We start from the raw sequence: 15450 nt of genomic DNA on the forward strand, positions 1-15450 counted from the left end.
CCGACTCCTCAAAGGGTTCCTCAGGCCGGGGGTGGGGGTGGGGGGGTGGGGGGGACAGCCATGCCTCTCTCACCTGGGACTTATTAGAAATGCAAACTTCCAGACCTTCCCCAGCCCCACTGGGTTCATCCTGCACCTCCGGCCACACGGAAGTGTGAGAAGAATTCTCTGAACAACCTGACCTGTTTGAGGATTCACTCTGCCTGAGTAGAGGGACTAGATGGAACCAAGAGCCAGGAAGGAAGACCACGACAGGAGCCCAAGTTTCAGGCCTCTCGTGGAAAGATGGAGCTGGTGTGGGCCTTCCCTAGAGTCTCAGAGGCTTATGTGAGACTCCCCTCACATAAGGAAAGGAGAGGAAAGGGGAGGGGGCTGCACGGTGCCGTCCAGATAAGGGCCTGGGAGCGAAGGGCGCAGGCCACATCAAAAGAGGGCAGCAAAGGTGGGGTGGTTCTCTTCAGGCTCCTACCCTCATGGTCCCCAGGGCTGCCAGGCATCTGCAGACAGAACAGCACTTGCCATTCAGCCTTGAGCTGTGGATGACTGAGCTCCTTCCTTCCCTCCCTCCTGCTGGCAGATTCACCCTCGCCCACCGGCTGGATCACTGGGAGAAGACGCTCAGGAAATGTTTGTTGTATTGAAAGGGAGCCACAGCTTGTGCAGAGTCTGGATAATTCACCAGACGTGGGCCTCATGGGAGGGGCCTGCATGGAGCCTGAGTTAGAAAGACACCTCCTGATGCTGTACTTAGCTGCGGTTGCTACTCCTTTATCTCTGTGTGCTTGCTTTTGCACGGCCCTGGTGAGGGGAAATGCAGAAGGAAGAGAAGTCAGGAAATGGCCCTGGGCTGCAGGGTCCATTCAGGGCGCCCATGATGTCTGATCTGGATATAGAAGAGGCAGGCTCAGTACCTGCTAGTGAGCTCTCCCATTCTCCTGTGGCCATGGACAAGAGAAGCCTAGCCCAGGTCAGAGAAGAGGCCCGGCAATGCCTCCTTTCCCCCCAAGAAGCCTAGGATTCTATTCTTCCACTCCACCCTTGTTCCTGTCAGCCGTGAGTCTCAACCCACTTTCTCTGGGCCTCAGGCGATTATTGAAATCCCGGTTTGGCCATCTTGGAAGACCAGGACCGTGAGCCACCTGGATGAAAGGCATGGGTGTCAGAAAGGGGCTGGGCTGGCCACACCAGCTCTGAGACGGTCTAAAGTTGAGGCACCTGAAGACTGTGCCTGGGGAGGGAAACCTGGCAATGAGGAATGACAGGGAGCCAGGAGACCCACGTTCTGGGGTACTACCAACTCTTGCTTTGTGGGAAAGGCCTATCCTAGGTAGCAGTAGGCCCAGTCCAAGGATACCATCCTTAAACAAGAGATCCCAGCCTGGCAAATACACCAGGGGCCTTGCCTACATGTAAAAACCCACTTGTGTAGAGAGATGTGCATAAGAGGCCCTCGCGTGGTGTCCCTGCGGAATTTTGCCACACTGCTCGACCAAAAAGTTACAAGCCACAGCAGCCAGACTCCTGCCACACCAAAGACTCAGGACTGAACTCTCCCCTCCGTAGCCTGGCTCCCCGACTCCAGGAGCTTTGCTCAGCATCTCCCTGCAGGGCCAGGACCGCCTGCCCTGGTTCTCCTACTTGTGCCTCTTGTCCTTTGGCCAGTTCCTCTCGGGGGCCTGCTTCTTGGTGCCAGGCTCTGCTGGGCCCCAGCCTTACCAGCCCTGTCCTCCTTGGGTTCTGAGACCTCTGCTTCTCCCTGTGACTCGGCATAAGTGTGGACTTCCAGCCCAGGCTGGTGGTCATCCCACACCAGGGTCCGCTGCTCAGAACCATTTGGCTGTGGCCCTGGACTTTCCAGAGCCCCGCACTTTGGACTGAGCCTATCTGTGCTTTCTCCAGGCTTGGGGATGCAAGCTCCTCCTAGAGAGAGGTCAAGGGGAGCCAAGTCAGAATTTTGTGGGGAGTCTAGGGCCAAACCAGCTGTAGAGTTTCCTGACTCCCCTTTTAGCCCCTCTGGGGAGGCCAGAGCCAGACTGGTTGCAGGCACGGTCTCCTGTCTGCCTGGTTCCATTTCACCCTGCTTCGGTACATGTCCTTCCTCTGCACTGGGAGTCTTTGTGGTGCTCTGGCTTCCCTGAAGCAAAAGAATAGCCCAACTGACGAGTAGAGTTAGGGCTCCTGTCCCCAGACAGTTGTAGCCCATGCCTAAGTACCCACCTCCTGGCTCTGCAGCTTCTCCTCTTCCTTCAGGTCATACCTGTAGAAACAGAGCAAGTGGCAGATCCTGTGCCAGGCTCTGCCTGGCTTCAGGTAACCCCCCCCCATAGCCAGGAGCTCGTGTACCCCAGAGAGACGCTAAAGCCCGGTGGTTTCAGAGTGAGGCCAGAGCCACCGTGAGGCTCCCGGATGCTCCCTTGCCAGCCTGACCTTGCTTCTCAAACCCAGCCATTTCCTCTGAGCATCCACCCTGGGTCTCCAGCTGCTGTTTATGACCAAGCCTGTTGCACCATGAGATCCACGGGGACCCCAGGCATGTCCCTGCGTGCTCTGCCTGGGAAAGGCACACCTCACATCCCAGAGGAAGCGAGCTGTTGTAATTACCACAGTCTCTGGGTGCCTGGCTCTCACCTCCACCACCTATGCCGGTGGCCTTTCTCGGTATCTCATTAACCTAGAGCAGGCAGCGGGAAGCCAGGAAGCCGAGGCCCTGGGGAGACCTGGGCCAGTCCCGGAAATGAGGACACCTATACGCTTGCCTTGATTTTGTCCCCAGGCACCTGTTACCTTCGGGCCCTGCCAGTCAGCCTCTCCTTCCCCTGGGCTTTGCTGACTATGGTGGATGTCACTGAGGGTCTTCCAGATGGTCCACCCCGACCTGCAAAACATTGAGACCAGAGGGCCATGGTGACTGCCTTCGCCAGCTGAAGCAATCCTGCTCCTTTTCTCTGCCAACTCACGTTTTCCATCCATGGATGGTGGGGGAAGTTGTGGCTTCTGGTGGGTCCTGGGACCTAAAGGGAGACAAAGGAAATAGGGTTGGGAGTGTCAAAGGATCTGAAACAGAAACAGCAGTTCTCTAGGACCAAGAAGCTACCGGTAGGAATTCTGTTAGGAGTCCTACCTCTCCCAAAGCCCAAGCCACCTCCCCAGCCAAGCCTGGCCTGGCCTGTAGTCCTGGACTGGTTTTCCACTCCCCAGCTAGGTGACATGGCCAGCCTTGTTAGCCCCCAGGTTCTGTGTATGAGGAAGGAAGGCACCAGAAGTCCACAGAACTGTTCCCACCGCAGGCCAGGGAGGACTGACTACTCAGACTTTCCCCCACAAGGACCAGTGTCTGCGAAGACCCAGGTCAGCTGCCACTGAATCCAGACTGAGCTGTGGCTCAGAGGACACAGGAGAGATCCAATAGTGTGGGAGAGGAAGGAAGGAAAGGAAGATATTTCTCCATGCTCCCTTTCACCTTTGATGAGACAGAAAAGAGAGGAGAACGGGATCCTGGATGAGACAGGAGGATCATGCGTTCTGGGCCAGCCTGGGCTAAGAATGTCTCCACAAACCGACAAACAAGGCACAAGGACACGAGGCTCACTCACCCTTTCTGCCTATGGCCGAGTCCTTGTCTCCAGGCTTGCTGCTGTCCTGTGGCCTGTGTGAGACAGAGGAGGGCATTAGTCTGTCCACTGGTGACCGTATGGACAGAGCCTGCCTCAGGCTCTACCCTGACACTGCTTCCCCTAACCTCAGAGCTCAGGGCATAAAGGTGGTGGACCCAAGAAAGAGGGGGCACACAGAACCCTGAGCCCAGGGTCTGACCAGAAGTCCGAGGCTGGTCCTCTCCCTCCAAAAGGCACCCATAGTAGGCCTACCCGGGTCCCACAATCAAACCGGCTCAGCAAGCTGCTCAGCCATGCCACCCACATGGGCTTGGCTTTGTCCAGGTCCCACGGGCGGCTCCAGTCACCCTGTGCATTTCTGTGCCGGGCCAGGCGGGCCAGGTCGATCTGCTCCCGCTCCCGTTTCCACTGCCTGTAGTCATCCCTGGCCTCTGCGGGCGGTCCCGCGGGCTGCTGGGGAGGTGGGCCTGGGGCCACGCCTGGACTCCGGGGCTCCGGAACACCCTGCAAGGGAAAGACACTCAGGCTTGTGGGTGAGAAGCAGGGAGAGGACTCCAGTGGCGCTCTCTCACGGTCTCCACATCCCCGTGTATAATTAGGTTTGTCTCATCTCCAGCAGGCTGTACTTGCTATGGACGGTTTGCATCCAAACACTTGTTAGCGGTCAGTTTGGGAGCAGTAACTGAACCTCTCTGTGCATCATTTCCTTGTCTGTAAAGGGAGGTTATCACCTTTCTTAGCTGTTGGTGTGGGTAGACGGGGCCCTAGACGGGAGGGACACCCAGAGGCTGGGAGCAAGATCAACTACAAGGGGCTGCTGCCCCCTAGAGGTCACAGCTGGCACATAGCCAGTCGCCTACACATCCCTCTGACACCTGGGGGGGGGGGGGGTTGAGTCACGCCTCGATCGTTATCTCGGACTTTAACCATTTCTCACGGCAAGGTGCACCCAAAGTGGATAGAAGCCAGAGAAGGGGAAGAGGGTGAGAATTCTCGAAGATGGTGCCTAGGCCAGGTTCCCTAGGCGAGAGACATATCTGACTTCGTTTCTCTGCCTCCTCCAGATAGGGCTTGCTGATTTGTGTCCCTACCCTTTCTTGAAGATGTACCTTCCCTGCTGAATCTGGGCTGAAAGTCACCTGCAGGGGAGAACTCTGGCCCCGGCCGCCTCCAGATGTCCCCTTGGCCCTTGGGTTCCTTGCTGGGGTGGTGGGTTTTTCACTTACGATCCGCTTGGCCTGAAGAGGGTATAGATGAGCATCATGGCTGAGCCAAGGGAGATAAGAATGCCCACCTGGGGTCTGGATGCTCCACCTGCTCACCTTGGCTTTGTTCTCCATGGTCACAGCTAGTTCCACCCGGTCCCCCATGCAGAAAACGCCCGTCGAGTCTGCAGCATCCTCATCTGTCAAGGCGCCAGTCATCCCAGGGGAAGGGGGCACCCTGACCCAGTTTCTGCTGACCACCCTCTTCTCCTGCGGAGTGAGACGCCTGTGTGCTCAGGCCACATGGGTAGTCCTGGGCAGGACCAGGTGCTGGGTGCTGGGCAGGGGGGTTCCTAGGTTTGGGTTCTGGCCCTCACCCTCTCTGGAATGCCCTTGGAGAAGCTTGGCCCTTCAGGAGTCCACATGCCAATGGCATTAGTTATTCAGAGCTCAGGGCCAACCCAGGGGCCCAAGATGCCACAAGGGCTTGTCATCTCTGGGTTGAGAAATCCAGAGCAGGCAGACAATACAGAGTCTAAGACACAGTTTCTTTCGCTTTCAACAGACTTCTCTGTCCTCTGCTTCCTGCAGGGTTTCGGCCTCAGGGGCTGGGGTTGGGGGAAAGCGGTGCTTTAGGGCATATGTACAGAGCCACTGGACTAGAGAAGACGGTAAAAAGGTTTCTGTTTGGTGAACTTTCATCTACAATCCTTTGGGGGAGGACAGCAATACTGTTGAGGAGGCCTCTTGCTGGGGGGCACCCAGAAAGGCAAAGAGGAGAAAGTGGGGTAGTCGTAACACCCCAGGCATGGACCAGGCCTCAACTCTGCCTGTCTCCAGAGTGAGACTTACACCAGGAACCTGGCTGATGGTGACTGTGAGACCGTCGGGTTGGAAGAGCGCTGGTGTGGTCACAGCCATGCCCCCCTGCTCGGCCTGGCGACGATCTTCCTCGATCTCCTGTGGGAGGGCCTGGGGTCAGCAAGGCCACGGCCCCCCCAGGCTCACAGACACACAGACGCTGACAGGCCTACACAGAGAAACACCAATGGGACACCAGGGGGCAGAGGTACCACATCACCAGTGCCCAAGACTCCGACCATGCCTCTGAGAAAGACTATCCACCCAAACCCTAGGCCAGGGCCTGGAGACATGGTCTAGAGCCCTCAGAAAGAACCCACTGTACAAAGAGGCTTTTGAGCCAGGCGGTGGTGGCGCACGCCTTTAATCCCAGCACTCGGGAGGCAGAGGCAGGCAGATCTCTGTGAGTTCGAGGCCAGCCTGGGCTACAGAGCGAGATCTAGGAAAGGCGCAAAGCTACACAGAGAAACCCTGTCTCGAAAAACCAAAAACAAACAAAAACCAAATAGGCTTTTGAGGGGACAGGAGTCCTCTCAGCCGCTGCAGCCCCCTCACCTGGTACCTGCGCAGTAAGGCCTGGTTCTTCTTGCGCAGGGCAACTATCCTACGGTCCAGCTCAGCATCTTTTTCCTCGTGCCTGCGCATTGTGGACTCGGCTCTGTGAGGTCCCTGCAGAAGACAAGGAACCCAGGCTTACCAATGACCCGACTTTCACATTCCCACTCAAGGAACAGGTCGTATCCCCAAATTAAGGTACACAGAAGGTGAAGGGGGTTCCTTAGGAAGATGACCTATAGAAGGCCCCTAAGCCCCATCCCAGTGAGGCCTGTCTGCCAGTCTGCCTCTTCAGGGGGTCTCAGGTCAGGGCTTCTGTACCCAGGGCCTTTGCTCCCAGCAGCAGGCTGCCCCTCCCCCTGGCTCCCCAGGGAGTTCTGCTGTGAGCACAGTCTGGAATGGGGGTTAAAAATGGCTCTGGCAGCAGAACCCGCCGTGACTGGGAAGCTGCCAGGGGATTCGGGAGGTCGAGGTGGGGACTCTTTGCCTCAAACCTAGAACCACACACACAAAAACACAGGCCTCAGCTTGGTTCTGGCCTCCCAGGCGCTGGACCCCACTCCTTAGGCCTGTGCCCAGTGTGTTGGAGAGAGCTGCTCCCACAGGCCCGGCCGGCCCTCCGGGTCTGAGCTGCTGGCTAATGGGCAGGAGAGCAGCAGCAGGTCCACAGCAGCTCCAGCTGGGAGCTCCTCTGGGCAAACCACATCTCTGCATCAAGATCTGAGGACCTTTCCCGCCTGGCTCCAGGGTCTGTGTTTTTGCCCAATGACTTGCTCAGCCCACCACCTGCCTCATCATGCCCTTCTTCCTCCCAGGCCCAGCTGTCCCCAGCTGTCCCCAGAATGTGGCTGCTTAGTGTAGTTCAGCCCCCCTCCCATCCTCTAGAAGCCCTCTCCCCAAGACGAGGTGCCACTCACAGCCAAATGCATGAAAATAGCAGGCCCTGAGAGAATTCCGAAGCAGCTCCTCGGAGCCAGAGCTGGAGGGAAGCTGGAGCCACCAGAGCCGGGCCTGTCGGCCTCTCCCCGCCGGCTTCAGCTTCTCTGCTCAGCACAAGAGATCATGTTGTGATTACAAAAGAGTGCTCCGGGCTCCCAGCCAGGAATGCTGGGCCGCCACCCCCACCCTTCCACTCTGAGGGCGAGGACCAGAGCACCAGCAGCCGGCTGGTCTTGTCTGCCACCTCTCTCTGCCCTGCCTCCATGTCCCCACACAGGAGGCCTAGGCACCCAGGGCCCACCCACCCCTGTGGTCCTGAGCTCCAGTAAGACCCCTGCCTGTATTTGCTTGCAAACAGAATGGGTGGATAGCATAGGCCTCCATCCCTCTCAGTAGTAGAAAAAGTCAAGGGATGCAGGCTCCACCTCCTGAGGCCCCACCCCAGGCGTCCCTCTGCTTTCCTGCTGGCTGTCCGGTTGGCACAGGTTTAAGTCATCAGGTAAGAGTGAGAAAGAAGCCCTCCTCCCCAGGCCATCTCTCTGCCACAGACCTCAAGTGCCTCTCCCCACCGATTGCCCCCTGAGGTAGAACTCTCGGGTCGCCAGCCCCTTCCCTATGCTGAGGTGGCCCTTTCTCTGAGGTCCGAAACATTTCCACTCAGCAGTCAACAGCCTCCTTCCCTTGGGATCCTCTCACAGGACCCTTGCACTCCAGGGATGACCTTTCCAGACCCTCTGATCCCAAGAAAGGACACAGGCCCCCTTCCCCAGTAGTCTTCACACAGCCAGTCTCTCAGCCCAGGGGCGCCTAGGTCAGCTTCAGTACTTATGAGGGCCTGACTTCCAGGCCTTGAGGTGAGGATCACAAATTCTGCCCTTCCCTCTGTCCCCAACTGAGCAGGTTTCCGCTCTTTCCTCACCACAGTCTACCCCGTCTGTGTTCTCTGGCCACCATCCTCGGCCCCTTTGCTGTCCAGGCTTTCACCCCTGGCCCCACACCCCATCTCTGCAGCTCCAGAGTTCCCATCCTGCTTGCAAATGCCACAGTGTACCCTCCTCCCTTCCTGCCGGATGTTCCTACTGAGTCAGACTGTGTGCTTTCCCAGGAACAGTGACGCACCCAAGCTCCTAGAGCAAGCTCTCTCTCTCTCTCTCCCTCTCTCTCTCTCTCTCTCTCTCTCTCTCTCTCTCTCTCTCTCTCTCTCTGTCCCTCCCCCCTTGCCTACACACACACACACACACACACACACACACACACACACACACACACGCACACATGCACACATGTGTGTGTGCACACGAGCATGTTTCGCCCACCTTCTCTGCATCCTGCCCCACAAATACTGCTGAGTTCAGCCCTAACCCACAGGTCACAAGCTTCCCGCTATACCTGCCCCTGCGATGCTTCAGCCAGCCAGGAAGTCCCCAGAGCCCGGTACTAGAAGGAAAGAGACCGAATGCTGTCCACCCTCTCTGTCATTTTAGCCCCTTGACCAGGTTTAGGGAGAAGGGATGTGGATAGACTATAGAGATAAGACGAGGTCTTTGTTTCTCTCAGCTCCCACTCCTGGCCAGGGTCAGGGTGGAGGATCAGGAGACACCTGGCCACCCTGAAGAGAGGATGACCCCGTTCTCTGGAAGCGCTGCAGGAAGCTATCCCGAACGGGGAAGCAAAATTTCCCAGCCATGAGGCTGAAGGCCCAGGTACCCTGAACACGCCCACAGTCAACACCAAACCCACAGTTGCTGACCACGCCTTAGTTCTGAGTGTCGATCACACAGCGTGTCATGCTCTTGAGCAGCCCCCACCTTCTTCTCCCTCTTTCTCCACAAACCACCGTTTGCCTGTCTGGTCTCACGCTGGACGGAGGCTGCGAGCAGGGAGTGGTATGCCCGAGGGCCTAGGTCAGGGCCCCCACGCTGCAGAACCTCGTTGTCTGCAGAATGAGGGAGGAAACAGCAGGCGCTACACTACGTGAACTGTGGGCACCCTGTGCACAGGCTGTGATTGCCTTCCGGTCCATTCAGAGAGCACGTGAACTGAAGAGGGCCCTTGAGTGGCAAAGGATCCTGGGGTGGGGGACACAGGAAGCTGGGTTTCCAGGTAGGAGGATTTCCAGTCTGGTATTCCCAAACCGAGGTCGTCTTACTGTGAGTCACCACTAGGGGGCGGAAGCGTTCCAAAAGCTTGGTTATGGGTGGGGGAGGGGTCCTCCCCCACCCCCACATTCTCATGATCTCCTAAGTCTAGCTCAACCTCACTTTCCAACTTCTTCAGACTAGACAGACTACCCCGTGGTAGAAGCTTTATTTTATTGAGGAGGAAACAGGTCCAGAGAGGTTTTGCTTCTTGGGATGTCTCACCTGTTTGTGCTGCAGACAATACACGAAGCCGGGGTGGTGGCTTTGCTGTCCCAGGCAGGCCTCCGTGCCTCTTTTCACAGTTGCCCCACCAAAGCTAGATTAACTGAGACTTCTCTCTGTACTAGACTTGGGTGGGGTGACCTTGCTTGGGCTGAATCATTGCCCTTCTCTGGTGGCTCCCCACCTCTCCAGGCCACCTGTCGACTCAGATGGCAGCCACACCTTTAGGGCCTACATCATGTGAACCGTATTGGTGGCATCTGGAAAAATACAGCTGAGGCCAACTTCAAGAACAAGATGGCTCTGAGTCCAAGTTTCTGTCTGGGAGAAACAGGGAGATCTGTCCAGAAGCCAAGGCCTAAGAAGTCCACCAAGGAGGGACTGATGCTCAGGCCCTCCTTCCCACTTTGAGCGACTGCCCCTGTGGATCGCTGGTTGATCAAGTATAGTACTTGGGTCCTTGCCCTACTCCTCACCCTTGGTTTAGGAAGAGGTGGATTCCGGTCTCCTCCCTCCTTACAGACAGGGTCCCTTATCTCTCCACGTCTATAAAATGAGATGGCTATCCCTCAGTGAGTCATATGATCATAACATTTAAATAACCTAGCAACATCCAGAGTTGCTAGGTATTTACTCTGGGCCACTGTGGCCCAGAGTAAGGTTCAAACAGCTTTCTTCTTGCCTCAGGTAACTTCATGGTATAGCAAGAAATCCACAGAGTCTGCTTAAAGGGCAAAGGAATTTATTAGGGGATAAAAACTCATTGTACAGAACAGAATTGTCGGAGGTTCTGGAACGCAGTTCCGGCTGCCTGTGTCAGTCCCTCATCCAAACTCCGAGGGAGCGAAGAGAGAGCATGCCTCCTTGCATCTTAGGTCTTAAAGGTTGACAAGAGGCCATGCCCCAGGGGCATGTACTTCAAGGTCATAGGCAGGTACAGTAGTTACCTGCTACATCTCTAGGGGTGGTGCGTCAAGGTCATAGACAGCCACCCACTACATCTCCCCCTTTTGTCTAAATAAGAAAGTTCTAACCTAATACAAAACTACATACAATAGAAATGATTATCAAGTAATGTCCAGGAGAGGGGAAAAGTAATAATCTAAACAAAAATAGAAATGCAACCAGCAAGAACAACATCAAACAAGAGACACGTGCTAAAATCCAGATGTCCAGAACGTAGGTAAATGGCATGTTACAGAAATCACTCCAATAGCTGTCCGTCCTATCCTAAAGAGTCTGAATCTAGTATTTAATATGTTCTAGCTAAGATATGAGACGATTGTAACTGTAACTACTAGTCTTCAACCCCATCAAACGTAAGCAAGCAATTTCCGAAATTTTGCAAGATAGACAGAGAAACTGGCAGCCTGGACAGTCACCTAAAGTTTTTCAGCACCATTGGGGCATCCAATTTGGTTTCAGGCCTAGAATATCTGACAGATCATTTTCAGAAGCAGGAATTTTGAAAGACCATCTTGCTACGTGGTGGTGGCGCACGCATTTAAACTCAGCACTCGGGAGTCAGAGGCAGGTGGATCTCTGTGAGTTTGAGGCCAGCCTGGTCTACAAAGCGAGCTCCAGGACAGGCACCAAAACTACACAGAGAAACCCTGTCTTGAAAAAGCCAAAAAGAAAAAGAAAAAAGAAAAAAAAAATCTTACCCTGTCTTGGCAGGGTTCAGTAGTCATTTTTCCTTGTGTCCTGCTTGTCCGGAAGGACAGTGTTCATACTGTCAGCAGTCGAGGCAAGGGCAGTTCTTTGCCCAGCAGGACATTTTGTGCCAAGAAGACAAACATCCAAAAGGAAATGTCTTAGAAGCCCAACATTCTCTGGGGATCAGATCAGTGCTGCCAGGAGCAATTGTGTGTCTCACGTCAACAGAATTCTAAGTTATTTAAATGCCATATTCTCTAGGTCTATGAAGTGTTTGAAGATTACCTATCCATCCAACATATATTTCTGTATATCTAAAAAAAACCCTAGGGGTTGGGGATTTAGCTCAGTGGTAGAGCGCTTGCCTAGCAAGCGCAAGGCCCTGGGTTCGGTCCTCAGCTCTGGAAAAAAAAAAAAAAAGACAAAACAACAAAAAAAAAACCCTAACTAACATAACTATAGAAATGACAAACATGGGTGACTGTAAATCTGTAAGTCTTATCTACCTAAATAACCTAAGGACTAAGGCTTCACGTTAACCAGGTGAACAGTCTATAAATAGATGTACAGTATAAGGACAATGACCTCAAAATTGTGACAATACACAAAATATCTTAAATGGAGGAAGAAATGTATAGTGTAGTATGATAACAACATCTTAAATATGTATCAATATACAGAATATCCTAACAGAGGTAGAGCATACATACAGTATGACAAATATAATTTTACATTTGTACCAATACACAAAATATTTCAAACAGGAGTGGGAACATGTATACCATATGACAATTATAGTTTTGAATTTGTACCAACATACAAATTATCTTAAATATGAATATAAAAATAGTTGTACATTTGTATCAATAGCCAAGAATCCATATCAGTGCAAATTATCCAAGGCTGATAGTTTGCTAAATTAGTTTACTAATAGATACAATAATCTACCTTAATATCCTATACCTATCCATTTCCCCTTTTTTCTTTTCTTAAAGAGTAGTGAGTCTAAATTTTATTGTTCCACCCCAACCCTATAACCATTTATCCATACCCTGAGAAAAAAATGAAACCTTTGGGAGAGGGGCATCATTTTCTTAGAATTGCTTCCTGCTGTTTAGGGGGTGATAGTATCTCTGTGGGGTCCTGTGAGAAAGCTTAGATAGTCAGGTCTCAATAAGACTAGCTGTAGATTCTGCAGCCAGTCTCAGAGTAATGGGCAAGGTTGTCGGAGATTCTGGCTAGAACTGTAGCATGATAGATCATCTCATCTCGGAACTGTCCTGAAGAATTAATAAGTCCAAAGCTGATCATTGAGTAATGTTCTTAGGTACAATGGCATCATTCTGGACCAAGTAGAGTCGTTGTTGTGGGGCTCTGTCTTCCTTCTGGAGGCTTCAGATATTGCTATTGGAAAGACTTATTTTTCATTGTGGAAAACTTGAACACTATTAGTATCAAAATGGAAAGTTTGGATTTGGGATAATTTGAGCAAGGATTCCCAGAAATCAAGGATAAGCATGGAAAGAAATAGAATCTTGACAGCAATGGTCCCTAGATGAGACTCTTAATCTCAGGGTCATGGGTTTGAGCCCCACATTGGGTGCCAGATATAGTGAGAAATCCATGGAGTCTGTTTAAAGGGCAAAGGAATTTATTAAGGGATAAAAATTCATTGTACAGAACAGAATTGTCATACGTTCTGGAACACTGCTCTGGCCGCCTGTCTCAGTCCCACATCCAAACCATAAGGGAGCAAAGAGAACATGCCTACATGTATCTCAGGTCTCAAGGGTCGCTGAGAGGCCATGCCCCAGGGGTATGTACTTCAAGGTCATAGGCAGGTAGAGCAGTTACCTGCTGTATCTCTAGGGGTGGTGCTTCAAGGTCATAGACAGAACAGCTACCCACTACATCATGGTACTCATCTCCTCAGTGTCCTTTAAGGACTGCCCAAGGCTGCCTCACCCAGGCATTATCTAAAGTATTTGTAAAGTACTGGGGATGTCCTGAGGTGCCGCTTTAGCATCCTTTCTGGACCTCTTTTTCTGTCTCCTGACCAACAAAGCCCAGCTTCTGTACCACCCCTGCCGAGAAGTCCTCTGTGTCTGCTCCCCTTCCCAGGCCCCAGACTATGCCTTCTCCCCACACCAGCACCAGTGCCTCTAGAAGCAGACCACGTCCTTTATCTGCCTGTAGATGCCAGCAAGCTGTGTTAAGCTTCATCCCCGTACTCAGGAATGGCTCGTCTTTGTTGGGGCTGAGTCCTTAGAGGTCACTGGTGGGGAAATGTTGAGGAGGGTGGGTAAAGGTGGTTTGCATATGGCCCAGCTACTAGATCGGCTGCCTTCCAGCTGGAAGGAGAAGGCAGCCCAAAGCACATTCCTTTTCTGCATGACCCTCCACCCTCACTCATTCCACTGTGGACATTCCGGTCTCATGAAACGTCCTGATTCCTAGGCCTGGAATGGAAACCTCAGAGTACGTGAAGTAGGGTGGCAGGGACTAGTCCCGAGCAGGCTCCAAAATCTGGGCCCCGCCTTACCAAGAGCACATATGCCACAGCAGGGTGGCTTCTGGAGGGAGCAGGTGTCCTGCCTAGGACTCACTCCCTTCTCCAACACCTCAGGTTGCAAGGTCTGTTCTGAGGACACACCCAGTCTGTGCGTTCCTCAGCCCTAAGCCTAGAGGTGGGAGGTCACCAGGGTGTGGGATTGAACTCCCAGGATCTCCTTGGGTTGGGGCTCTGTACTTCATGGTGGAGACAGAGCCTCACAGTGTTTTCCCAGAACCCTGCATTTCATCCCCTACCTAGTGACACCCTTGGTAGAGGCTGAGTGTTGCTTCCATCAGGGCCTGCCCATCACATGCCAAGCTGGACATCTACTACGGGCTTCACCTAGCCCGGTTAAGCAAGAACCATGTGTTATAATTTAAAAGCAGCAAGAAGGCGTCGCACCATACAACAGGATCCACATGGGAGGTTTACCGAGGGGAGGGGAGAGAAGGGGCAGAAAAGGGGCAGAGAAGGGGGCAGAGGCCGGTCCCTGGGGATGAGAGTGAAGGAAGAGAAAGAGACAGGAGGTGGGCAAGGCCCACCTTTTATAAGGAAACGTTGCGAATTCGCACAGGGGGTGCTCTTAGTGGCTGCCGCTGAGGATATATCCTGTCAGGACCCTGAGGACAGGCCAGTACAGATGCCTAAATGCTAACATGCCTCCCTTTTGTGTATTAAAAAAAGGTGAGGAGTTTGAAAGGGAGTAGGTGAGGAGGGAATGAGGACACCATGTTCTTGAGACTGCTTCCTGCTGGCCTGGGGAGGTGTCGATCATCTTTGAGGGACCTGAGAAAACTAGGGTGCTGGCCACATCCTGGGGTAACCAGCTGCTTCACTTTGCTGTCCAGGCTCTGTGGAACCGTCCAGCACGGCTTGGACCTGGCAAGACGTTGTTGGAGGTAGATCCAAGTCGACTTCTTGGAGCTCACAAGAAGTGATGAGGTCACAGGCCAAGATAGAGGAGAGCCACATGGTTGCTGTTAATAGTTACATGCCCAGACACACAGAATTAAACAGGAGTTGAGTGAATAGAAAGGGAGAACCAGTGTGTGCTGTGCAAGGCGAAGCTGACTTCTCCATCTCGGACTCCCACATTGCAGCAAACAGACAGAACATTTAGACAGGGAGAGCAGACAGACAGAAGCAGGTCTTGGAGCAAAGAAAAAGAAAGAAGGCGGAGAATTCTTTCTCAGTTCCCCAGCTGCCTAGTTCAAAGAATGGTCAGTGGGTCTCCAAAACACATCCCAACAGGAGGGAGGAAGTGTATGACACAGTTCCCAAGGATGAGGCAGAGAGGAAAAGATCCAAAGACCTGAGTGTTCTGGCATCCCAGGGATCCAGGGAGGATCAGATTAAATGGGCACACGCTGTTCAGTACATCATCACGCACGAATAGGGGCCGAGGGCTAAGAGCCTGAGAGAGACACAGTTGCCAGGTACCAGGACTTTGAGAAAAGCCAGAAGGCAAGGAGAGGCCTGTGCTCAACAAATGAAGCCTCCCATCTAGGGGGATGGTCAGAGGCGGTGGCCCCACCAGAGACTCAATTGCTGTTATTGAATGGCAGGCAAAGCTGTCTGTGAATGAGAAAGCAGATCTGGTGTAGGCCGAAGAGAGCGGATCCACTGCAGGTGGAGCAGGTGGATAAGGTCCTAGCGTGAAGTGGGCGCCTTGGGCGGGCCCTGCCAAGGTATGCCACTAAGCT

General features: G+C 53.4%; 1 protein-coding gene across 4 annotated transcripts; it reads right to left on the reverse strand.

The window, feature by feature from the left end:
- Nucleotides 1–617: 617 nt before the first annotated feature.
- On the reverse strand, nucleotides 618–7351 carry Ccdc9b (coiled-coil domain containing 9B). 4 transcript variants are annotated; one of them, XM_052724217.1, is made up of 11 exons: nucleotides 7153–7351; nucleotides 6236–6349; nucleotides 5672–5779; nucleotides 4937–5089; nucleotides 4754–4852; nucleotides 3919–4118; nucleotides 3594–3646; nucleotides 2958–3011; nucleotides 2785–2875; nucleotides 2218–2257; nucleotides 618–2134 (listed from the first exon to the last, which is right to left on the reverse strand). In XM_052724217.1, the coding sequence occupies exons 1-11, from the start codon at nucleotides 7162–7164 to the stop codon at nucleotides 1592–1594; spliced, it is 1467 nt and encodes a 488-aa protein (XP_052580177.1). In that variant the 5' UTR covers nucleotides 7165–7351; the 3' UTR covers nucleotides 618–1591. The 4 variants fall into 4 exon arrangements, with proteins under 4 accessions (XP_052580177.1, XP_052580178.1, XP_052580180.1 ...); XM_052724218.1 differs by lacking the exon at nucleotides 7153–7351 and having other exon boundaries at nucleotides 6243–6350; XM_052724220.1 differs by lacking the exon at nucleotides 7153–7351 and having other exon boundaries at nucleotides 5672–5849; nucleotides 6243–6349.
- Nucleotides 7352–15450: the final 8099 nt, after the last annotated feature.

Source organism: Peromyscus californicus, unplaced genomic scaffold (assembly GCF_007827085.1).
Source record: "Peromyscus californicus insignis strain IS unplaced genomic scaffold, ASM782708v3 Scaffold_7__1_contigs__length_154581171, whole genome shotgun sequence".
NCBI lineage: Eukaryota > Metazoa > Chordata > Mammalia > Rodentia > Cricetidae > Peromyscus > Peromyscus californicus.

Excerpts from the sequence above, each read along its gene's own strand:
- Ccdc9b (XM_052724217.1), bottom strand. Across the intron at positions 5,090-5,671 it reads CCATCAGCCAGGTTCCTGGT|GAGAAGAGGGTGGTCAGCAG; the intron begins GTAAGTCTCACT and ends CTCACTCCGCAG. Across the intron at positions 3,012-3,593 it reads CTCGGCCATAGGCAGAAAGG|GTCCCAGGACCCACCAGAAG; the intron begins GTGAGTGAGCCT and ends GTCTCCCTTTAG.